Raw genomic sequence first — 20786 nt, 5'->3', positions numbered from 1 at the left:
AAGCAGAAGGGAGCCCCTCAATTCGCTTGTGCGGAAGGAAGGAGACATATTCTCATTCGGGACGAATGAGTCTTAAGGAGGGGGTAATGTTACGGTTATTCTTTTCTTTTTCTTTTTCTTTCCTTTTCTTTTCTTTTCTTTTCTTTAGTCAGCCGGATTACGCGGTGCACGCACGATCATCACGGACTGACTGCGCAGTAGTATTTTTAGAATACTCACGTGTATTTAAGTAAGAGCCTCAGCTGGTCTAAACCCCAGCTTCGGCTAAGGTTTAATCTACCTAACTTAACGCTCCGCGCTTTCTGACTATTTGTCCCATCGACTTTCATCGCCTTTGGCCTGCTAGAGTATCGTCTACCGAAGTGCGAGTAGCGATCCTAGCATGATCTAAGTCGATAGAGTTAGTGGCTAACAAATTATTTGGGGTCCTGAGTCTTTTTTATCAAACAAAGGTCGCAAAACCAGGGGTTAGTATCAATTCATTCACCCTTTTTCTCTTCTATTCTGACTATGTTTGATCCCAGAAAACGGCGCCCTCTTACAGCTTCGTTTTACCTAATAGAAATATCTTACGGTGTCCGATTGGTGCCCTCTCTATTCAATTACAGTACATGTTTGATCAAGAGCAGCTCTGTTCTAAGGTCAGTGGATGGGACTGGACAAGGCCGTCTACATTCCACAGTGTCAGTTCATTATACTGAGCTCATTTATCATTTACTCACTGCAAAATAAATTTCATAGCAATTGTTGATGTTTGGGAAAACTGTCGACAAATGCTTTACTGGAGATGCCTTCGGAAAGATGTACCAGAACTTTCTGGATCGAACATCGGTCACAACGAAGAAGAAAACGCATCTTGCACGCCGAACAATGCCCACAATTCTGGAAGATATGGGGTAAGTTTCTTTTGGGTCACTCGTCTCACTATTCTGTGCACTTACAATTACTTTCCAAAGTGTTCCTTCAGATCAGGTCGATGTGACGGGCAACTGGGCCGGTAATGAACGGTGAGAGACTTATACAGCAAAAATTCCGAAGCTTGTATGTAATCCATCTTCATCATTCACGCACGGTGTTTTGACCCGATCCATTTCCAGGCCGTCGTTGCTCTTGCAGGTTTTGCAGTTGGTGAGACCTACTCAGTTCCATGGGCTAGTGTAGATGTACCTGTAGAACTGCAGAAAAGGGTCTTTCCATTTGTTGAAGGGGCTTTAGCAAGCTTACAGGAGAGTGGGTGCCCAAATGAAGGAATATATAACTTTCTGCGGCTCCTTGTGGAACTGCGATCTTTCTTCTGGAGGGTAAGGCTGCTTTCTCTTTTTCCACTGTGGTTTCTGACGACCCTTGAATCAATTAATTTAGACAATGGCTGCAATCAGTCTGCAGTTTCCAAACTCAGGGCTTCTTCAACGCATCAAGATTATTCAAGATGCCAATGCAAAGGCCTTCTTCAGCAAGTGGCCCTCTGCAGTGAAAGCGCAAGAGGACTTAAGCCTCACTGATAGTGATATCAGTACCTTATTCCATGAGACGCCGACACGGCATGCAGTTTCAGCCATGTCACTTCGTCTTCGTGGTCTTGAGGATACCGCCCAGGCACAAACTCGCCTGATGGAACGTTTGATTTCTCGCATGGATCCTCTATCTCCATCGAAGCAGCCTTCAGGAGGGAAGGGTGCCATCATCCGATTCCCATGTTCAGCGAGTGCCTCTGTGCAGCGCCATGCTGAAGAAAGTACTGTTCCATTGAGAGGTGAGTTGCAGCTGTTGGATTTGAAAGCCCTAGCCCTGATTAATTTCCTTTTGCAGCTTTAGAAAATGATCAAGACGTTCACATGTCCTCGCCACCAAGCTCTCCAACCCTGTGTCCTTGTCGGCTCTTTGATTCAAATCTCCCATTTGGCAATCTCATTCCAGTATCGCCATTTTGCAGCCCAACGAGATCAGCAAGCAATGAAGTAACAACTTTCCCTACACTCTCATCTTCTAGACCAACCGATATCTTTATACCATACGTACTTAACATCAATCAGAAGACTTACTACGTACTCCCTATTCTACCATCGCTACCAGACCAGCCCCAGTCTCGTTCATCTCATGATCTCATTATTCCTTCTCTCGCTGCATACTCTCCACAAGTCCTACCAACATTCAAAAAATCAGAGACAAATTGGCAGTCTGTATTTTCACGAGTAACGGATCCAGTAAAGCTGTGGGACTGTTATGCCCCCAGGAGTCTCAGAGATTACCCTGATGTGAAGAGTATCTGGCAATCTTGGAGTGAGGGAGTCATCATAGAGGACATCGGAAGACTGCCGCCAATACGGCTGATTGAAAATAAGTGGGGTAGCTTGAAGAATGGCACTACGGGAAAGGGGAGACTTCCATCATGGAGACCCCGTAATGATGCCAAGGTATGGTTCCATGCATGGCATACCAGTTTCTATTTGCACTAACTAACAAATCACATCCATCTCTAGGCCCAAAAAATCTGGGGCAACTACTACTTCTTTGTAAAGCGCATCGAGACAATGCTTGCAGAGGGCCAAAGCTCAGACGATGCGATCCAGGTCCTTGAAGCATGTCGTCAGGAGCTGACAGGAAGCAAGACTGTCAACACGCTTCACTCTGCTTTACAGATCAAGAAGAAGTAAAAATTTAATTGTATTGTTATGTTATTATTATACACTTTTATTCTATTTTATATCTTATTCTATCTTATCGACATGGAGGAGACCTACCTAACAAGTGAGCGAGATGAGAGAAAGAGAGAGAGAGTCCGAGATGGAGATGAGATGGCTTTGAAATCGGGAATGGCAAAGTCTGAGGTGGGAATGCAGACTTTGCCAGCCAAAGAGCGATCGGCCTGCCAAAAGGTGTGAATAATTCTGTGAATTGGGGCCCCAAAAGTGTGAATCGGCCAGCGAAAAATTGTGAATCGGCCGTGACTTCGCCTGGGCCATGAGCCAAAAAGTGTGAATCGCCCCAGCCCAGGCGAGGACTTCGCCAGCAGGACCTGCCTAAACGGGGCACGTTCACAGTTCACAGCCACATTCAAGCTCCGATGATTCACGACAGTTCGCTAAAGAACCACTCATGTTTGCTTTAGCGCAAGAGGGGCTATGTATGATGTGATGCTACACTCCACCCAGTAAAACAACGTGTAAAGTATCTGATGGCGGCTACCTCAAGAGGAAGGACCCCAATGGGTACGGAGACGACAGCCTCCCTCACTCACCACCTCCGCAAGATGCATTACCGAGTGGATGTAAGGCGCGGGGTGTTGACGTTAACATGAACACTCGACTTCAAGGGACCGCCAAAGCGAGCTAGTCTATAAACTAGTCGATAACCCCATTTCAGGCTTTGGCGACACCAGACTGAGGAAAAGGAGGAGGATGTGAGCGGGGGGCTGTATGGCGCATATCTCCGAAGACGACTACACATCTCCCTCTGCTTTAATTACTGCTTACTGACCGGGACCTCTAAAGTCCTTGCAGACGAACACCTCCTCTTAGACTTCCGGACATGGACGAGATATGCGTAGAAGGTGGGCAACCCTTCGCGTCTACACCCCTCGGTTTGCCGAGCCTAATCAACCACCGCATCCCAGGGTTCGGCAACGACCTGCCTATCCGCTTTTGATATACCCCTATAGTAGTGACCCGCCGGCTACCAAATTCACCTCTGTCATCGGTTACACCATTATACATCATGTCCGTAGCCTAACATGTATCCCATGGCCATACACCATACACCAGGTTTGACTCCTGGAGGCAAAATTACGAACCATTGCTTGGAGGTTTTGCTGCTCTTGCACATTTCAACACATCCACATGAAGAGACGCGGAATTTGTTTCCAGAGGAGGGATGCTCTCTCACTTGTGTCCCTTCGTTGGACTAGTGGATTATGCACAGTGCGCTGGGTTCGAGTCCCAATGGTCTAATCTCGGGGTCACAAAAATGAATGTTTTTGTGTGACTAGTAGGCTCTTCCATGTCTAGGCGTGCAAGGAGGCGACTCCTGGCCAAATAAGGAACTCAGCTTTTTTGTTGTTGCGTAACATTCACCCACTGCGAAGAGATGCAGGAGTTAGGGATGCTCTCTCACCTATCAGCTAAAGAGGCAGGCGTGGTTTGGAGGTGGGCTCGACTTCTTTCTTTAACGGAACGTGCCAGTATACGTCCTGCACACCTTGATGGGGCGTTGTGTACAGCAGAATGGGGAGGTGGTGTCAGATTAGTAACTCAGCATGCATGGGTGTAGAGCGCAACAACAACGTGCAGACCGGGTTGGGAGGAATATCTCTCGAATTCATAGCAGCAGGGGTTTTGTGAAAGAACTTATATACAATATGCTCAACATTAGTTGTGGCACTATAGCCAAGTGGTTAAGGCGACAGATTAGAATTCAGGTTTTATGATATCACTTCTATCTGTTACTCTCTGAGTGCGCAGGTTCAAATCCTGCTGGTGTCGATGTCCCATATTCCATGGTCTTTTTGGACTACACTGGAATAGTAAATACAGTAGACAACTGGTACCGTAGGGCTATGGCGCTACGTACGAAACTGGGGTAGCGGGGGGGTTACTGTACGTGCATGTAGGGAGGAAACCGTCACGCATCACGAAGCCCCGGTTGGGTTTCCTATTTTGTCCCCCATCACGCATCACGGCGCCCTGGTTTCATACTTTGGGCCGTGACGTATTCAGATAAAATCGAATAAAATCCGTAAAAATTGTACAATGCAAAGTATTTTTCATGTTCAAATTGGATAATTGCTTATTCTGGTAATGTACACTGAGCAATAATGATATACTTGGTTACTACAGTTTCTTATTGTACAAACCGTCACGCATCATGCCCTGCCGGTTTCACATTGTCGGAATTTTGGCAGCGTCACGGTCGACCTCGGGTTTCCTCCCTACATGCACATACAGTAAGTTACGGTTTCTTACTGTCCCCTGGGCCCCGGCCTCCCAAGGGGGGTTTTGATTTGTAGTCGCTTTGTCAGCGACTTAGTATCCTCACTCGGTCCGATTGCTCTGGCCTCTGCTCTTCATCGTTGGCAGCGAAGTTCGCTCCGAAGACGCGGTTTCCACTACTCGCATCGCTCGCTTGATACTGACGGTATCGTTATCCATGTTACCTGCATGCCGCAAGTGACTTTTCTGAATAAACTCCTAGTAAAGAAGCCTCCAAATAAATTTTAAAAAAAGGGTCTGCGGGCGTTGTTCACAAGATCGAATTTCTTTCAAGCTAGTACAGTATTATACAAATTCAGCAGGTCTGATTCACAAAACCGTTATGCACCAAACGAGGCGGTATAATTTGACGCCAGGATCGATCATCTCAGGATGGTCATGGTGACGTTCATGCAAGAAAGCATCAACGTGAACAGTACCCTTGGGGTATATTTCGCCATCCCAGAGCGATCGCCAACTCTCAGGTGAGTGGCAGAACATGCTACTGCGACGGCCAATATTCGGGCGGAATCCTTTCTCCTGCAGACCACTGTGCGATCCAAAGATCATGGACCCGGGCTCAGATGACAGCAGCGCCGCCATGATCTTTGCTATTTCGAACTGTCCTTCTTCATCAAAGAGATGGAAGAATGACGAGGTATGAATGGCGGAAATGTTTCCTCGCAGCTCAGCTAAGGACTGTACCTGGGAAAGTTCCGGGATGGAGGAAGAAGGGGCGTCTGAGTCCTTTGTCAGTCCTTTTAACTGAAAGATGTCTGCAGGGATGAAGCGTGCAGGGAATGTTTCAGCTGTGCTCTTGAAGAGCCTATGTCCGAGTTCCCAAAATTCTGTTCCATATATATTTAAGTTGTGCGAGAGGAATGGGGTACGGTAGGAAATTCATACCAGGATGTAAATCGGAGGCTATGACTTGTTCTACGGGATAGCCATCTACGACCGCTTTTCTGGGGTCATTGCCGACTATGTGAACGTTATACAATCAAGGCGAGGTAAAATGTCACATGGCGGAAGATTTACGAACAGCAACATCCGATGTCGGCATAGACTGCCCCCTTGCGATCTTTTCCGAGGTTCAATAGCTGTTGGTAGCACGGCTGCCTCGAAATCTTCAACCTAGGTGTTTTGAAGGTCAAACAAGATCAACACGGTGGCAGACTCGACGACAGCTTACTTTGCAAAGGCAAACCGGCGGATGCACGAATAAGGGTGCACCTGTAGCACAACATTATGTATGACACTTGCAACTCGGAGGATAAGCCCCGTTTACCTTGTACGCTTCCTCCTGGATTGTCAAGATGTGATGCTTGAGGGCATCTTCATCTTCTATCCCAGTTTGAGCTTTAAAGAACGCAGCTTCGTCCTCTTCCAGTGCGTAGAACTTGGAGTCCAATTGGCGAGTGATAACGTCTGAGCTCATTGCGGAAGAGATGGGCAGTGAGAAGAATGGTGACTGATACAGAGGATTTTATACACTCTCAGGATCGGAAAACATAAATAGCAGTGCGAGGGTCGTCGCTGGTATGATGTTCCTAAAGCCTGCGAGACTGCTCCAAAAAAGAATCAGTGCTAAAGATAACGGGTGCTGACATGAGAGAAATGCGTCATTCGATCCGAACTGCCGAATAGGGGGACCATTCCAAATGAAGTAAAGCAATACCATCACCTTCAAAGCCGGCCAGTATATCCCAAAGCTGATACACTCAACAGAAGGAAAGACCAAGCCCCGTCCCGAAATGGGAACACACCATCCCACCGCCTCTCCCATCCTCCTCCTCCACCCACCCCTGCCCATCACACCGCACATAATCCCCAGCACACCACATAATAGTGGGCCTCGCGCCCTGCCGGGGAGAATCCAATCGGACAAGGAACGTTGGGATGCCCGTCAGCCCAACACTGGAGAAAGGCTGGAGGGAGGTCGGCCGTAGGTTCCTGATGCGCGAGCGGCGTAGAAGGAAGGGTACGAGCTTCGCCATCTAGGTGAGGTAGAGCCGGTACCAACACCGACACGTGGTGGAGCTGGTCGATGTCGAGCTCAAGTCACCGAGAATTGCGAGTATCGAGGCTTGTATGAAGAGGAGAGTGATGACGGCGCCCTGCCAGTCTAGGAAACACTTGATGGATGGTTTCTCGGGGCATGTTTGATGCGCTCACTAGCGCTCATGCATCATGTCTGGGTGCACGAGAGCGGGGGATAGCAACGAGGAGTCTGGGGGTGCTAAGTGAGGTGCGGCGACTACGGATTTCGGGGAGGTCTTGTTGACTGGAGCGAGCAAAGGACAGGGTGGGGTTGATGTCTTGAGGGAGGCATTTTTGCGCAAGTCGGGCGGCGGCGGTGATGTGAACGGAGGGGTTTGAGTTGGGATAGCTACGCACAGGGACCGCGATCGGCTTGTATATGCCTCCGCCTCACCGCCACTCTTGGGTCCAATTCGGTATTTCTGCGCACTCGGAAGCTTATTATCCTCGTCTCTCAGATATAATGGTCGATCCTGTAGCTCGGAGCTAACATCCTCCTTCAAGTACCAAACTCCCAATCTGAGCAAACCTCCGAAGGGTGAACAAGTACTGCAGTCAGCAGATGTCTGTCATGGCATGAGCTGTTAGTGCACCCTTGATGTGGTGCCAAGGGGTGGGGTCGGGAGGTTGATGAAGGGCGAGGAGACGGGATTGGACAAAGATGAGTTCCAGGCGAGTACTTTGGGGGCGTAATGGCTTTTGAGCTCGTCATGGATGAACAGTACTAAGCCTTGTTCATTAAGGGAATGAAAGGACTCGACACGCAGGCGATCAAGAATAAAGTAGCATTACGAGCTTCTCTCACAGGATCAATCTTCATGGACTCTGTCCGCGTGTCCCACGATGCACTGTTGCCTAAATCAAAGGGATTGGGATCACCGTTCTCTTGCTTGAACTCTGCTCGGTATGATGTCTTGTCGTACCCTTCACAGACACTAATGTATCCAACGATCAGGTATGGTATCTCGTGGGGAGTCATGGGCGCTCTGGAGGATTGTGTCAACCGGACGAGAGCGTATGCGCTGGAACGGCATCAATTTCAGCGTCCGTTGGCTTCATTCCAGCTCGTTCAGAAGAAACTAGTTGATGCCCAGACGGAGGTGACCTTGGGACTCCTAGCCAGCTTGCAAGTCGGCCGACTCAAGGAGGCCGGACAATATTCACCTGAGATGATAAGTATGATCAAGAGGAACAATTGTGGGAAAGCTTTGCAACACTCGAGGATTGTGCTGGATATTTTGGGCGGAAATGCCTGTGCTGACGAGTCAGTCATTTACATTCTTCTATGTCGCCGGCGCTGATAAGGAGCAGATATCATGTTGGAAGACACGTTGCCAATCTGCAAGTCACTAATACATATGAAGGTAAAATGTGCTATCCTCTTTCACTAAGCTACGTTGACATATCTTTTTTTGAAGGAACTTATGTGCGTATCGTATATAAGTGCTGCTGTTTCTTTTCGTTCATTGAAACTTTGACTTTAGGACATCCACACTCTGATACTTGGGAAAGCGATGACTGGTATACAAGCATTTTTCTAAACATGGACACAGCGATAATTCATGTACGTATAAGTACACATGAACTCGGATTTTTTTATTTCGTCTGGTGCTATTCAGCGCCAAAAGATTCGATCGACTAGTACAACAAACCCAAGGGACTATTGGCATTATCGAACCGTCGGCAGGCAGTACATGCGGAATTTTGGAAAGGTTCCTTTCTTCCCAACGAGAGCCCGTTGTCTGCTGGTTCTTCCGATGTCGGTAGGCTCCGGCGGCAATGAGGTTACTGTGTTATGTAAATTAACGTTTGAACAAGGTACACGCAATTTCCGACGACGAAGGAAGGGTGACGACTTAGGGTCAAAGATCGGAAGAAGCCGTTGTGAGGTCTTGAAGAGCAAGAACCCTCCTACATGTGTGATGCGATCATGCGTTACACTCGTCATCAGGCCAATGCCTGAAAGCCTTTTGGCCTCTTCTCCGACATCGTGACCAGTAACACGGAAGCGATTGCCCGCCTCTTGCCCTCGTGCTTTAGTATGGTGCACTCGTGAGACTTCTTGTTATCCTGGGTAGGAGACGAAAACAGAACGACGAGAAATAACTGGGCGACCTAGGCCTTGATGCGATTCGTCACAAGACTCTGGGTCTCTGATCAAATGATGTCCGAACGTCCTCTAGCGCTCCGCTTGATCTAGCGTCTCTGGCGATGCTAGGGTGCTCTCTACTTCAAAATGGGAATAAATGTTACGGAGAATGCCACCGTTTCAGCTTTGTTTCCGGATTTGTCGTAGTACGTTAAATCGGTCCAGACTTCGCCATAGTTGAAGGTGCGTTCACTTTTGCTAGGCTGCTACTATTTGCACTCGGTTCACATCAGAGACATCTTATGCGCGCTACTGTCCACACAGAAATGTCAAGGTAAGACATATGCTAGACTTATACCACCGAAATTTCCTGGACAATAGGCGGTTCTCTTTGCGGCCGGCAATTGTTCAGGGACCTCCTCTGGATGATGGAGAGTACCATAAGGGTCACGAGTTCGCAGACATAAGTTGTGATCCTACATGGATCAAACGCGTACTTTGACTTGCAGTTCACGGAGGTGTCCGACAGAACGGTGATCTTGGCTACGCCGTAGTCCATTGTGAAGTTCGACTATTTTTTTTCAGTCTTGAGAAAGAGATTACAGCAGTATAAGATGCTCGAGATTCTACATCCTTCATCATTATCACCCACCCCCCCCCTCTCTAGTCTCTCAGCCTCCTCAGCCTCTAGCTATTTGATCCATTTGATTCAACCCTTTCACATTTGCGAAACATGTCTTCGTTGTACACTACTCCGGTCCTGGGTCTCAGCAAGGGTCTTCTTGTGCTGGACACATCTGCAAACGCCACGGGTGCACCGCGAAACAGACAACGTGTACTCGTCGTCGGTGGCGGCGTGACTGGTTTAACGTAGGTGCATCGTACTGTTAATATTGTCAAGCTCATCCTTGTATTGATAGGACTGCCTGGATCCTACTCGACGCAGGATATGATGTCACTGTGGTGTCAGAGCAGTGGGCCCCAGCGACGCCTCGTATCACGTCTCAGATCGGTAAGCATATCTTTTGCTGAAGTTGCAATCCGTCACTGACAAAAAAATTTACTTTCCAGCCGGAGCGTTGTAGGTGTATACATATATCATTTACAGCCCGGAACTAAACCTCTATTTACCAGGTGGGAGTATCCTCCAGCCGTCTGCGGTAAGACTGCGTCACTCCATTCGGGAATCTCGAAGCTCAATCACACACTGTATAGGCCAGCACACAGATGCGAAGTCCTTGGCTCTGTCCAAAGGATGGTCACTGACATCCTACCGAATTTTCGACCAGCTAAGCAAATCCCTGCCCGCCATCAAAATGCGCACAGCCAATTTCTTCTTCGGAAAAGCAATCGAAGACCTCCCAGATCAGTTAAGCAAGATGCGCGAAATCGAAGCGTCGTGTATCAAGGGCTTCGTCCGGGACCCGGATTTGATTGCGAAACATGCAGTCAACCAGAATGCCGGCGTTGTCGACGCATACTCCCATCTGGCTCCTGTCATCGACACAGACGCGTACATGGCAAGTCCCTTCATTCTCAAACTTTATCATCGGTTGTATTCACTCTCATCAACAGGTCTGGCTTCATGATCTGGTCGAGGCGAAAGGCGCGGAGCTGATCACTCGCCGCATCGACGGTGATCTCTTGGACTCCGAGGCCAAGCTTCTGGAGACCTATGGTGCCGTTGCAATTGTCAACGCTACTGGTCTAAATTCATTCGAATCTGCGGGAGACAAGTCATGCTACCCTCTACGTGGTGGTCTAATCCGGTTAGTGAATGACGGGAAACAGTTCCCGAAGGTTACAGAAGCTCTAGCCGTCACACACGACAACGAACTGAGCTCGGAGCATGAAGATATCGTGTTCATAGTTCCCCGAAACGACAACGTATGTTCGCTCAGTCTCCGATTCGATTTCCTTTGATTTACCTCACTTTCAGATTCTTATCCTCGGTGGTATCGCTCAGCCGCACAGGTGGGAGCTTAACCTCACGATGGAGTCACCTGAGATCCAACGTATGCGTGAGCGGTGCAACAAATTGTATGTGCTCCCTAATATGCGATGTCTCCGGTCCACTAACGATGGCATTGTCAGTGTTCCGGGACTGGAGAATGCAGAATTTGATCCTGTAGCGCCTGTTGTTCAAGGACTGCGACCGACGCGTGTAGGAAATGTACGTGTGGAGCGGGAGCTGCGACCGAATAGGATGCGTGGGGGATCGAGCAGCATCGTTCATTCGTATGGGCAAGGAGGATCTGGTTTCTCGTTCTCTGTCGGGTGTGCGGTGGATGTTTTGCACCTGATTGACCAAGTGGTGCTCGAGAGGCGGGTTGAAAACTTCAATGTGGAAATGTATCGGGCTAACTTGTAGATTAATATATTGTTTCCGTTTCATGATTCTCGTGTACCAGTATTTTGTATTTCCAGAATCTCATTTTCTGCCGGCGCCAAGCTTCCGATCTGCTTGAGGTAGCTGGTAATAGCATGATCTTCCTAACGTTTTGGATACCTTTTCACCAGGAGTATAAGCTCCATAATTAGATACCCCTTACTACCTCCCTTCCAGACCATTACCACTATGATTGCGTTTCATGAGATGAAGAAAATAGAGAAGATGCCATGACAACGCTTGTCACCATGCCGTCGCCCACGACGTTGCTGGCTTTTCCGGGTTCTACAAGCCAAATATACCGGCTATGCTGGAGTTTTGGGAGGACTGAACAACTTACAAGAACATCCGGCATGACAATGGAAGTGGACAGATGTTGACAGCGTGTTACCTTTATCTGGCGAAAAGATCGCTCGATAGCTTCGTCATTTCGCCCAGATGTATCTGATATACGTATATATCGCCAGCAACTTTTGGCTGCGTAATGTACTAACTGACTACCAACTCCTGCACTGGGGGGCCCGGGGAGTGTTTGTTTTGGACTTGAAAAACGACACACAAAGCAAGAGGCTCGCTAGTGGCCTTGCATTTTGTACGAATGTAGCGACTGTAAATGAAGTAGTGCCGAAAGACCAGTCTCGCCGGCGCCGCTTTATTGACATCTTATATCTTATTGCTCATCACAAGATTCGGAAGTGAAAGGTCATGGGTCGGGGAGCAACGGGGGTCAACCTTAACCTCTTTCTATTAGCAGAGCAAAAATGCCGAGATACGATCATCCTGCAAGAGTGTAGCGCAGCTAGGAGACTGTCGGTGTAGGGCGTTGTGTTTCGGTAGCTTGCGGACTTAGTTACATGATACATCTTCTTTCTTCTTCTGTGGTATTGTCTGGATGACGCTCATGTTAGCGATAAACGAAGAAACGCTGAACAGGCTCACGAAGCAACAGTTTATCCGTGCTCGAGAGATTCCTCCGAGATTTCTGCCATGTCCTGATCTTTGTGGTGAGATGATGGTGGCGACGTGACTAGGTGTGTGCTTCCGATGAGAGATGAGGGGATGCGGGCTATCGCATGGGAGGCGTTGTCGAATTCGAGGAGGAAGATTTTGTTGTAGGAACATAGTGAATGAAGCTTTGAAGGATTAGGCGCTCATCGAACCTGCCCAATCCCAGAACACGCTCCTAGAGAAGTAGATCGGCGCTATCCACGAGTATACTTACAGCTGCTGGATCAAGCCGTCAGTGTACTGGTCCTTCCGTTTGGACTGCAAGTCGCCAGGCCTCGGATGGGTTGAGAAAACTACTTGACACTACGCGATCCCCAGGAACTTTGAGATATTTGCAGGGATTTTGGTGACTCGATGGTGCTTCCTCCCTCGGTATGTAGAAGAAAGAGTGGATTGAAGTAGGCACGTCAGAAGGGAAGTTGCTCGTCGGCTTTAATCGGTCCGACCATACTACGAGTGGATCCTTGCTTTTTAACCCCCCCCCCCCCCCCCCCCCCCCCCACCTTTGCGCCTTCTCGCCGTATTAGACGTTCCATCGCATTTCCAGAGTAGCAGGGCACTTGTCAAGACGCCGAACAGCTTGCTCGACACGCCAGCCCAGCCCTAGAACCTGAACTTATCGGTCCAGACGCAATTGCATCCACTACTATCCCCCACTTTTACCGACCGTGACGGCTCTCCCAGGTAGGACGTACCTGACCGGTGGGAGCGACCACCAGGAAACAGAGCCACCGTGGATGATCTGCCTGGTGCGCAGAGGAAGCGCGTCGAAATATGTTCTCGCTTGGATGGAGAAGACGTGAGACTGGCAGGCGTGGACGTGGGTACGAAGGTCCACAAGTACTCGACGAGGAATGAAAGCGGCGAAGATCGTCAAGCAGAACAAAACCATATCCTCTATCTGTCCGCCAGACTCCCCACCACCCAGGCCCTCGTCAGACACCCCGTCCTTCTCGAGTTTACGCAGGCGCGAAGATGAGCGATCGCGACGCTTCATCAAGTATCGCTTGGGGGAGGAGGCGGGAACGAGACATGGAGGATGGGCAATAGGAGAGAATGAGGATTACTTGGAGGTGTACGAGCCATTGAAAGGTCGGACGTAGGGAATCCCCGATACTGTTCAACAGCGACATCGTGAACGAGAGGAACGGGGTCACTTTTTTGCTCGGGTGAGTACTTCCATTTTTAGTTCTCGTATCCTTCATCCAACGAGGTTACAGATTTTCGCTGACGCTACGATACGCCGCCGGTCCAAGCGACTTGGTCATCAAGAAATCTTGGCCTCAGTCATCGCCCGCTCCCAGGGAAAGAGAAACTTTGACATCCTCTTCCCGTAGAGAACGCGCATTCAACCTCAACCCAGACCGTGTCGTGGGCTTATCCCGAACCCCGGCGAGTCAATATCAATGGTCGTATCGCTACGTTTTGGAGTCTTCCCAGAGCCAGAAAGTCGCGTATAATTGGCAAGAAACGTTACATCTTTCTTCACACCGCGCAGCTTGAATGTCTGTATTCAACCAGCGAGGTCACAGATTTTTGTTGACGCTATACATGATACAGCGCCCCCTGGACTACTTGGTCTACAAGAAATCTCGGCCTCCACTCTCATCAAGAAAAGCTTTGACATCCTCGTCTCATAGTGATCGCGCATTGGGCTTATCCCGAACCCCCATAAAGCGAGAACTTCCCTATGCGTCGTATCCGTGTCGCTACGTTTTGGGAGTACCAGCGCTAGCAATCAATACATCCTTCTTCACACCGCCCAGCGTTGGGAATGCAGCCTGAGGCCTGAGGTCCGGTCAGGTACTGCTATCTTCGTCGTGGCAGGCATCCCCAAACCACTCATCCCTCAGCAACTCCTTCGCACTCCCCCGATCTTTAGGATCGAGCCTCAAGCACCTCCGCATAAACCGTACCACCTCCTTCGCCTCATCCATACCGACATCCCCATCACTATTTTGCACCACCCAATGCTCAGTCTGATAGAGATAACGCCCGGGTCCCTTTTTTAGCCGGCCTACAAATACTCAGTGATGATGTACATTGACTGGGCCATACATACAGGTTTCATTAAAATACTGTCCAGCCAGTGAACTCGCACTTAGTTGCTCGGCCATGAACACCTCGCGTGTATGAGCGATCATCTGAAAGAGCATGATTTCCGTCGCGTCGAGGTGGACACCGTCGACGGTTCCTTCCTTGGTATTGAAGAGCGGGACGCCTGTGACGATCTCATACACCTAGAGGAGGGGGGGTATCAATTCACACTCAACACTCAACACTCATAGCCGTAGCCTTACCAAACAACCAAACGACCAAATATCAACCTTCTCATCCCACGGACCTCCAATGTAGATCTCAGGCGGGCGCAAGCTCTCCGGACAGATGTGATCTGTTATCCGCTGACCGATAGGCTGCGCTGGAGAAAGGACTTTAGATATCCAGAAAGAGCAGTGATGGGGAGGAGGGTGGGGGGGGGGGGGAACTGACCACTTCCCAAGTCACCCAAGACAAACGTCTGCTTCGCAAACTCTTCCATCGTCGGTAGAGGCAGCGGCTGCGACACAGCTGCATGAACAATCCCATCGTAGGATGCCTCTGCTTGATGCCGTCGCAAAGGGTCCGACTCGAGAAGCGCGCGGATGTCCTCATTCGAGAGTGTAGTGTCGAAGAAGATATTATCGGACTTGATGTCCGTGTGGACGACGCCGCACTCGTGTAGGTCGTTCAGAGCGCGAAGCGTGTGGAGTAGGATACGTTTGGCCAATGGCAGGGGATATCGCAGGAGGTTGCTGCTACGAGCATACCGAGTGATGTCTCCCCCCAAAAGCGGTGTGACGAGGCAAAGGTGTCTCCCCGCGCTGCCCTTACCAGGGAGGAAGAAATGGTCCACGAGTCGTAGACAATGAGGACTGGGACTGGGAATGCGTTGTAATGCTGGGAGTTCCCAGCTCACGCCTTTTGCGGCATATTGAGTGCAGTGTCCGTTAAGAGCCTTGAGAGCGAAATGTGCCTGATTGCTATATAGGACAAATGCATGAAGAAAAGGGATGGAACCATATATGAGGCCGTACCTCTGATCCTGGACGAGCCACGTACTCGAATTCATCCCCCACCCAAGCTTGCGAAGGACTCTGTACGAGCGACTCCCAAGTGCTTCGCCAAATTCGAACTGTGCAAAGCCATATCCCATGCTCTCGGGCATTCCCAGGGGTTCTTCGACAAAGTCGAAATCTACGACGCGTTCGCCGGATCGACGGTCCAGTGCTGGTTGGGGGTGAGTGGGATGGGGGAGGCATCGGTTCCGGCGCGAGGATCCTTGGTCCAGTGGACGTTTTGGTTGCTGGTTGGGGATGGTTCCATGTGTAGAGTGCTCAAAGAACGTATACCGCTAGTTAGCAAGGTAGTATGGCGCTGATGAAAACATCTGAACAAGATGCGAGTCTGAACATGCATATAAGACTGTAAGACTGTTGTATTGGTCGACTCTGCTATATAAGAGACAAGCAAAACCGTCGCTTACCAAGCAGCCGCCTCTTTCATCCCATCCCGGAGGTCAACTCAGTGAATGTGAAACGTTTTCAACGCGCGGCCAAATCCGAAGGAGAGACTCGCGATGATGTCTTCTCTGTCTGTTCCTTCAAGCGTCCCTTTCATTTCGTATTCCCGGCTAGTTGAGAGCCACCACTTGAATACTAGATGGATGCGCCAGGTTCGAGTCCTGTGGAGGTGGTTTGATTTTGAAAGAGAGGATCCTATGCTTTTTTGACCTCAGCCGTCCCCCCTCCCCCTGTCGTATGGAAGGGGAAGGGTCACATCCAGCGACCGTAGAGCGTCAGCTATTTGGCAAACCGAACGTTGATTCTAATTGTCCCATTCAAACGTTAAACCCATGACCAAGTATGTACATGCATGGCGCACCAGGTTCGAGTCCTGGGTGGGGATTGCCGAATATATGATTCAACGTCATTTTGCATGATGAGTCTCTGCTTTCGCGTCTAGTATAGCGTGCCTTCTCAGCATAATATGACTTCCTTCTAGCCTAAGAAATGAGGATGAAATAACATATTACTTTGAAGCCATAATAGCAGTATACAGAGCATCTAGCGGTAGCGTCCTTGTTCAAGCATTAATCGAAATCATTGGAGTCACAGTCATCACCATTCTCATCCTCATCGTCTTCCTCTAAAGACTCGTCAGCCTCACTGTCCTCATCCTCATCCTCCTCTCCGTCCACCCCATCCTCATCTTCACCTGCACCACCCTCATCACTATAAGGGTCTTCCATCGCAACCAAGTCCTTTTTTCTCTCCAGTTTTTCGAACCCCAAACGATCATCCCCAGACACTTCCCTACCCTCGCTCTCCAGTACGTTTCGCCTAGTCCTCTCCGCACGCACGGCACGGCTGATTCTGCTATAATCTACGCCAAGAGCCATGCGGCGGAAGCTGGTGAAAGCGCTCAAAAAAGAGCCACGCGCCGCCTCAGCGCTGACGCTTCGGTACTGAAGGTCGTTGGTTAATCGCAGAAATATTAATAACAGCGTGGAAAAAAAGAACATACGCGTTCATCGAGCCTCCTCTGTACCTCCTCCCGCTCTCGGAAGAAATGACTGTACATCCCCTTCCAGTCGAAGCTGACCTCGAACTCGACGTCCTCGGCTGGGTCAAAGTGATACCGAAGATCTGGTAGCATCGTATCATTGGCGGCGTGCCGGACCTGGATAATCACATTCGGGTGCTCGAGGGACGAAGCGTGCCTCAGTGCCCATTCTAAACTCTCTTGACATTCATACGATTCAAATATCGCACGAGAAGAGTCATCGGGATCGAGGCTATAAAACTGCAATTCTACTACACCCGCGTCATGTTCGCCTTGAAAGAAAAGAAAAGATAACCAGTCCGCTCGGATGCCATAGCACTATTCAGAATTGGCCTTACCAGTATCGACGCGAAGCCAAGTCTTTCTCAGATGCTTGGTGACAAACACACGTTCGACGGCGTCTTTGAAATTGCGCGAGACTGGTCTACAGTTTAGCCACAGAAAAGAAAGGTTTCGGACGCCGTATTGGAGCAGGATTTCGTAGATGACATCGGTGGGGATGTCTGGAGGGGACATGGGAGAGAGAGCCTGGTAGTCCTTTTTTTGAAATTCGAGTCGAGTGGGTCCTTCCCAAGCCTGACAGTGAGAAGCAGATCAGCGCTGTCCACGAGTACGTGTACGGTCGTGGTTTCCAAGCTCCTGGGCGAAGCCGTCCTTTAATATTGATGGGAAACCATGTCAAGGATCTGTACAAGCAGCTTCTAGTAGCCAGGCTGAGAGAATTCTTGATGCATGCTTATACGACCTCCGAGAATTCTTGGGATTTTTGGAGCGATTTCGGTAAGCTGATGATGCTTCCCTCTAAATCAGGGGCATTCTCAAGCTGGCGATAAGAATGAGTCGTCTGGAGAAGGAACGACGTCGACGTCGGAAGGAGAGAGAGCAGTTTGACATATACAACATCGGCTCTAATCGACCCGCCCTCAGGCTTACAGTGTTTCAATCGATAAAGATGTCACTGCGGCCGAGTGGGATGGACTCACTGCCCGAGTCCTTGAAACTTTGACAAGAAGGTCGTCTGCTATTTAGCCAGTGCAAGTCGTGAATTATATTCCACCGCTATGGGCCCGGCTATTGAATTCTTTGGTATCTCAGATTTGACGATCTGCAATGAATTAAATCTGGTTCCGGCTGAACAGGGGTCAGGAGACTCAACAAAACTCGAATAGGCCTACACGTTTGTAGGGCGTATTCTACCTGTTGTCACCGTCGATTCTAAAATCGGTACCCATCACTGTCCTCTCTGTCATGAATCGCTGAATCCTCTCCTCACGGATCGCCCTACGGACACTTATCTTATTTGACCAAAACAATACCCACATTTCCGAGGACTTCAATTTATCTCCCTGTTCAGCCTGGACAAGGGAATCCTGACAGTATCAATGTTTCGTCAGTCGTCAACGGGATCAAGTAAAAGACACTTACCGCAATATTGATCTTCCTCGCCACCTCTCTCTCTTCTCGGAAAAAATGGCTAAACATTCCTTTCCAATTAAAACTGATCTCAAATAGGCTCGATTGAGGGTCGAAGCTGTACCGGAGGTCTGGTAACATTGTGTCGTTGAAATGATGTTGGACTTCAATGAGGATCTTTGGCCATTCGAGCTGAGAAACGCTAGCTTCGAGCACCGTATTCAAACAGTGACAGATATCCTCCAGATAGCGTTCATCGAGTTTGGGGTGTTTGTATATTGCGCGGGATGAATCTGTGGGGTCGATATGGGAGAACTCGAACTTCTTATGGCTGGTTCCAGTTTGTTCTCCTAGAAGATGAAGTCCGAGTTAATGTAAGGGGAAACACAGCGAAGAAAAGTCCACTCACCCCTAGTAGAATGTACGTGAATGAATGATTGACTTAGGTACTTTACTGCAAAGACGTGCTCGACTGCGCTATGGAAGCTGTGCGAAACTCGACGACAGTCGAGCCAAAAGAAAGCGGTATCATTGTCGTCGGAATGGAGAAGGGTTTCATAGAAGATGTCGACGGGGATGTTTAGAGGTTCTGAAACTGGTGAAGACATCGAAGTCAACTTGGAAGAGGTGAGTGATTGACTCAGATCATTGAGCCAAAGTAGTAGCTGATCGACTTTCTAAAAGGAGGAAACTTCCATGACTCGAGATTGGAGCACAAGCCATTCAGTTGGGATCTCCAGAGAGGCGGAAAAGACATGGAAGCAGATAGAAAGTAAATCACGGAGGCTCGGCAGTCTTTTGATTTTCATGCGCTTATGGACTTGCTGGCATTTCCGCGAGATTCTTGTGTCCCTCTGCCGACGCAGACCTGTATCCAAGTAAACTTCGAGTCGTTTGATTTGGATTACCGAGTCGCCAGAAGTATCATGAACGGAGCCATGAATGTTACAATTTGCAGGATAAACATTGTTAGCGAATGAGAATTGTCATCATTTTGAGTCTTCTAAGCGCGGTGGAGTGACATCGGCGACTGGAATCAAGAGCTACAGTCAGCGCAGTCGGTATATTCTAGAGAGGTGATCTGAAGATGCTTTCAATTTTGATGCCGGTTATTGCCTTCGGTTTCGGTTTACGTTCGCGAGGACATGCATTGGTAATGGATACCTATGGTAATTAGAAGGGGTTGGATTAATTACTTGCCTCTGAAGTTCGCAGGGTTGAGAGGAGCGGAAGAGTTCGGACCTTGTGGGCCCGGCCCCCGTGATACATCACACAGCCACATCTTGCACCTCTTTCGGACGCTCAACTTCGTTCAGCCTTTGATCAAGCTATGGATAGTTGCAGACATAGAAGCCGATAAAACAAAGGTTGGGGTTGGAGTGTCGTCCCAAAATCTGGACTATGAACATGTCGTCCTTCTGTTCCCACTCATTTCCGACCTCCGCGCGCAGTTTACGGAAAACCGAGAAAGTTCACTCGGTTTTCATGCACAGTACTTTCTATGCTGGTTCTTTAGAATCAGGACGGCAGCGATAAATGTTCATTCCCTTGTATGTTGCATCTTTTTTCGTTGTATGGTACATTCAACTTACTAGCGTATACTTTGTTTCATAGAAGCTGACCTGGGTAACCAGCGGGGAAGGAATTTCTTCCGTAAAGCTCTCGTCTATTGACAAATCAGCCTTCGGGGTCCTATCGACTTATGCAATTGCTGTTCACCGCCATGCTGTTCTATATTTTCCTCCTGTTCATTGGGTTCTATCGAGGACTCGAAGATTAATCACTCTTTGCCATCCTAGTGTCGGTTTCTTCATGCTATTCACCCCGGTGAATGAACGGATTTCCAGGAATTTTCTTATGTACAACACCTGCTGTGTGTGGAATATCTTATGGTCTTGGCAACTCGCTCTCGTTATCTGCCTCGCTCAATCGGTAGGTCTCGCCGAAATGCCGTGTTCCTCTATTTTACTCTGCTCGGCACAGCCAGGACCTTTTTACTGATCAGCTTCCAATTCATCCGAGTCAAAGTCAGGCGCTCTATTGAAAATGTGAGCCCCTTGTTGTCTCCTGACAATGCAGCCGCATGGTAGTTCAGTTTTGGTCAGAAACGCTACCTTTATATCATGGAACGGAACGACTTTCCTTCTCGTCGACTCGGATATTATTTTGTACTCAACTCGTGCTTATATCTTCTCGTTAGTCTATCTTCACCTTTACATCCCACGCTTCATCCTTGAAGTAACCTACATTACTACTTAGATCTAGCCCATCTTCTTCCCTG

The 20786-nt window shown here is 49.0% G+C and overlaps 9 protein-coding genes and 1 non-coding gene across 10 annotated transcripts; 5 read left to right on the top strand and 5 right to left on the bottom strand.

Annotated features, from left to right (window-relative positions):
* Window positions 1-394: 394 nt before the first annotated feature.
* EV420DRAFT_102163 (uncharacterized protein) lies at window positions 395-1186 on the top strand. The gene is made up of 5 exons (XM_060465351.1): window positions 395-467; window positions 525-683; window positions 742-896; window positions 957-1041; window positions 1098-1186. Exons 2-4 carry the CDS (start codon window positions 612-614, stop codon window positions 1009-1011), a joined length of 282 nt encoding a protein of 93 aa, XP_060340059.1. The 5' UTR covers window positions 395-467; window positions 525-611; the 3' UTR covers window positions 1012-1041; window positions 1098-1186.
* EV420DRAFT_102174 (uncharacterized protein) lies at window positions 1187-2687 on the top strand. Its single transcript, XM_060465353.1, has 4 exons — window positions 1187-1301; window positions 1363-1753; window positions 1810-2414; window positions 2481-2687. Exons 2-4 carry the CDS (start codon window positions 1366-1368, stop codon window positions 2652-2654), a joined length of 1167 nt encoding a protein of 388 aa, XP_060340058.1. The 5' UTR covers window positions 1187-1301; window positions 1363-1365; the 3' UTR covers window positions 2655-2687.
* Window positions 2688-4372: 1685 nt separating this feature from the next.
* EV420DRAFT_t26 lies at window positions 4373-4478 on the top strand. The gene has a single exon. It is a non-coding gene; the product is annotated as a tRNA-Ser (tRNA).
* A 747-nt stretch (window positions 4479-5225) lies between these two features.
* EV420DRAFT_1499437 (uncharacterized protein) lies at window positions 5226-6631 on the bottom strand. Its single transcript, XM_060470993.1, is given in 6 exon segments — window positions 5226-5812; window positions 5871-5945; window positions 6007-6098; window positions 6157-6197; window positions 6253-6503; window positions 6514-6631. 5 exon segments carry the CDS (start codon window positions 6400-6402, stop codon window positions 5295-5297), a joined length of 876 nt encoding a protein of 291 aa, XP_060340057.1. The 5' UTR covers window positions 6403-6503; window positions 6514-6631; the 3' UTR covers window positions 5226-5294.
* Window positions 6632-7270: 639 nt separating this feature from the next.
* EV420DRAFT_101996 (acyl-CoA dehydrogenase/oxidase C-terminal) lies at window positions 7271-8840 on the top strand. The gene is made up of 6 exons (XM_060465348.1): window positions 7271-7908; window positions 7960-8268; window positions 8316-8368; window positions 8423-8430; window positions 8489-8568; window positions 8823-8840. The coding sequence occupies exons 1-5, from the start codon at window positions 7751-7753 to the stop codon at window positions 8543-8545; spliced, it is 585 nt and encodes a 194-aa protein (XP_060340056.1). The 5' UTR covers window positions 7271-7750; the 3' UTR covers window positions 8546-8568; window positions 8823-8840.
* Window positions 8841-9826: 986 nt separating this feature from the next.
* EV420DRAFT_1757823 (FAD dependent oxidoreductase) lies at window positions 9827-11587 on the top strand (the record flags this gene model as incomplete). Its single annotated transcript, XM_060480524.1, has 8 exons — window positions 9827-9963; window positions 10014-10105; window positions 10165-10174; window positions 10228-10253; window positions 10309-10589; window positions 10669-10980; window positions 11033-11133; window positions 11188-11587. 8 exons carry the CDS (start codon window positions 9827-9829, stop codon window positions 11462-11464), a joined length of 1236 nt encoding a protein of 411 aa, XP_060340055.1. The 3' UTR covers window positions 11465-11587.
* Window positions 11588-13013: 1426 nt separating this feature from the next.
* EV420DRAFT_1634697 (uncharacterized protein) lies at window positions 13014-13487 on the bottom strand (the record flags this gene model as incomplete). Its single annotated transcript, XM_060476351.1, has 2 exons — window positions 13014-13100; window positions 13158-13487. The coding sequence occupies 2 exons, from the start codon at window positions 13485-13487 to the stop codon at window positions 13014-13016; spliced, it is 417 nt and encodes a 138-aa protein (XP_060340054.1).
* An 802-nt stretch (window positions 13488-14289) lies between these two features.
* Window positions 14290-15599, bottom strand: EV420DRAFT_1258979 (kinase-like protein; the record flags this gene model as incomplete). Its single annotated transcript, XM_060466925.1, has 4 exons — window positions 14290-14507; window positions 14553-14730; window positions 14791-14909; window positions 14981-15599. The coding sequence occupies 4 exons, from the start codon at window positions 15597-15599 to the stop codon at window positions 14290-14292; spliced, it is 1134 nt and encodes a 377-aa protein (XP_060340053.1).
* Window positions 15600-16186: 587 nt separating this feature from the next.
* EV420DRAFT_1757822 (uncharacterized protein) lies at window positions 16187-17608 on the bottom strand (the record flags this gene model as incomplete). Its single annotated transcript, XM_060480523.1, is given in 5 exon segments — window positions 16187-16268; window positions 16370-16436; window positions 16456-16994; window positions 17054-17364; window positions 17431-17608. The coding sequence occupies 3 exon segments, from the start codon at window positions 17606-17608 to the stop codon at window positions 16620-16622; spliced, it is 864 nt and encodes a 287-aa protein (XP_060340052.1). The 3' UTR covers window positions 16187-16268; window positions 16370-16436; window positions 16456-16619.
* Window positions 17609-17919: 311 nt separating this feature from the next.
* EV420DRAFT_101953 (uncharacterized protein) lies at window positions 17920-19216 on the bottom strand. The gene is made up of 4 exons (XM_060465347.1): window positions 18915-19216; window positions 18518-18855; window positions 18076-18447; window positions 17920-18020 (listed from the first exon to the last, which is right to left on the bottom strand). The coding sequence occupies exons 1-3, from the start codon at window positions 19111-19113 to the stop codon at window positions 18286-18288; spliced, it is 699 nt and encodes a 232-aa protein (XP_060340051.1). The 5' UTR covers window positions 19114-19216; the 3' UTR covers window positions 17920-18020; window positions 18076-18285.
* Between the last annotated feature and the right edge of the window lie 1570 nt (window positions 19217-20786).

Source organism: Desarmillaria tabescens (genome assembly GCF_030435595.1).
Source record: "Desarmillaria tabescens strain CCBAS 213 chromosome Unknown EV420scaffold_1, whole genome shotgun sequence".
Lineage (NCBI taxonomy): Eukaryota > Fungi > Basidiomycota > Agaricomycetes > Agaricales > Physalacriaceae > Desarmillaria > Desarmillaria tabescens.
The sequence above is the reverse complement of the archived record's forward strand: the minus strand, read 5'-3'. Positions and strand labels throughout refer to the sequence as shown.

What these genes read in the sequence shown, in the direction of transcription:
- EV420DRAFT_102163 (XM_060465351.1), top strand. Translation starts at nt 612, where the DNA reads ATGTTTGATCAAGAGCAGCTCTGTTCTAAGGTCAGTGGATGGGACTGG. An exon ending in GGCCGTCTACATTCCACAGT is followed by an intron (nt 684 to 741) that starts GTCAGTTCATTA and finishes TAAATTTCATAG; the next exon opens with CAATTGTTGATGTTTGGGAA. An exon ending in ACAATTCTGGAAGATATGGG is followed by an intron (nt 897 to 956) that starts GTAAGTTTCTTT and finishes TACTTTCCAAAG; the next exon opens with TGTTCCTTCAGATCAGGTCG.
- EV420DRAFT_102174 (XM_060465353.1), top strand. Translation starts at nt 1,366, where the DNA reads ATGGCTGCAATCAGTCTGCAGTTTCCAAACTCAGGGCTTCTTCAACGC. An exon ending in AAGTACTGTTCCATTGAGAG is followed by an intron (nt 1,754 to 1,809) that starts GTGAGTTGCAGC and finishes TTCCTTTTGCAG; the next exon opens with CTTTAGAAAATGATCAAGAC. An exon ending in GACCCCGTAATGATGCCAAG is followed by an intron (nt 2,415 to 2,480) that starts GTATGGTTCCAT and finishes ATCCATCTCTAG; the next exon opens with GCCCAAAAAATCTGGGGCAA.
- EV420DRAFT_1499437 (XM_060470993.1), bottom strand. Translation starts at nt 6,402, where the DNA reads ATGAGCTCAGACGTTATCACTCGCCAATTGGACTCCAAGTTCTACGCA. An exon ending in TGCCGACATCGGATGTTGCT is followed by an intron (nt 5,946 to 6,006) that starts GTTCGTAAATCT and finishes ACGTTCACATAG; the next exon opens with TCGGCAATGACCCCAGAAAA. An exon ending in AGCCTCCGATTTACATCCTG is followed by an intron (nt 5,813 to 5,870) that starts GTATGAATTTCC and finishes TATATGGAACAG; the next exon opens with AATTTTGGGAACTCGGACAT.
- EV420DRAFT_101996 (XM_060465348.1), top strand. Translation starts at nt 7,751, where the DNA reads ATGAAAGGACTCGACACGCAGGCGATCAAGAATAAAGTAGCATTACGA. An exon ending in TCTTGCTTGAACTCTGCTCG is followed by an intron (nt 7,909 to 7,959) that starts GTATGATGTCTT and finishes TCCAACGATCAG; the next exon opens with GTATGGTATCTCGTGGGGAG. An exon ending in GGAAATGCCTGTGCTGACGA is followed by an intron (nt 8,269 to 8,315) that starts GTCAGTCATTTA and finishes GATAAGGAGCAG; the next exon opens with ATATCATGTTGGAAGACACG.
- EV420DRAFT_101953 (XM_060465347.1), bottom strand. Translation starts at nt 19,113, where the DNA reads ATGTCTTCACCAGTTTCAGAACCTCTAAACATCCCCGTCGACATCTTC. An exon ending in TCACGTACATTCTACTAGGG is followed by an intron (nt 18,856 to 18,914) that starts GTGAGTGGACTT and finishes TTCATCTTCTAG; the next exon opens with GAGAACAAACTGGAACCAGC. An exon ending in CGAGGAAGATCAATATTGCG is followed by an intron (nt 18,448 to 18,517) that starts GTAAGTGTCTTT and finishes TCCCTTGTCCAG; the next exon opens with GCTGAACAGGGAGATAAATT.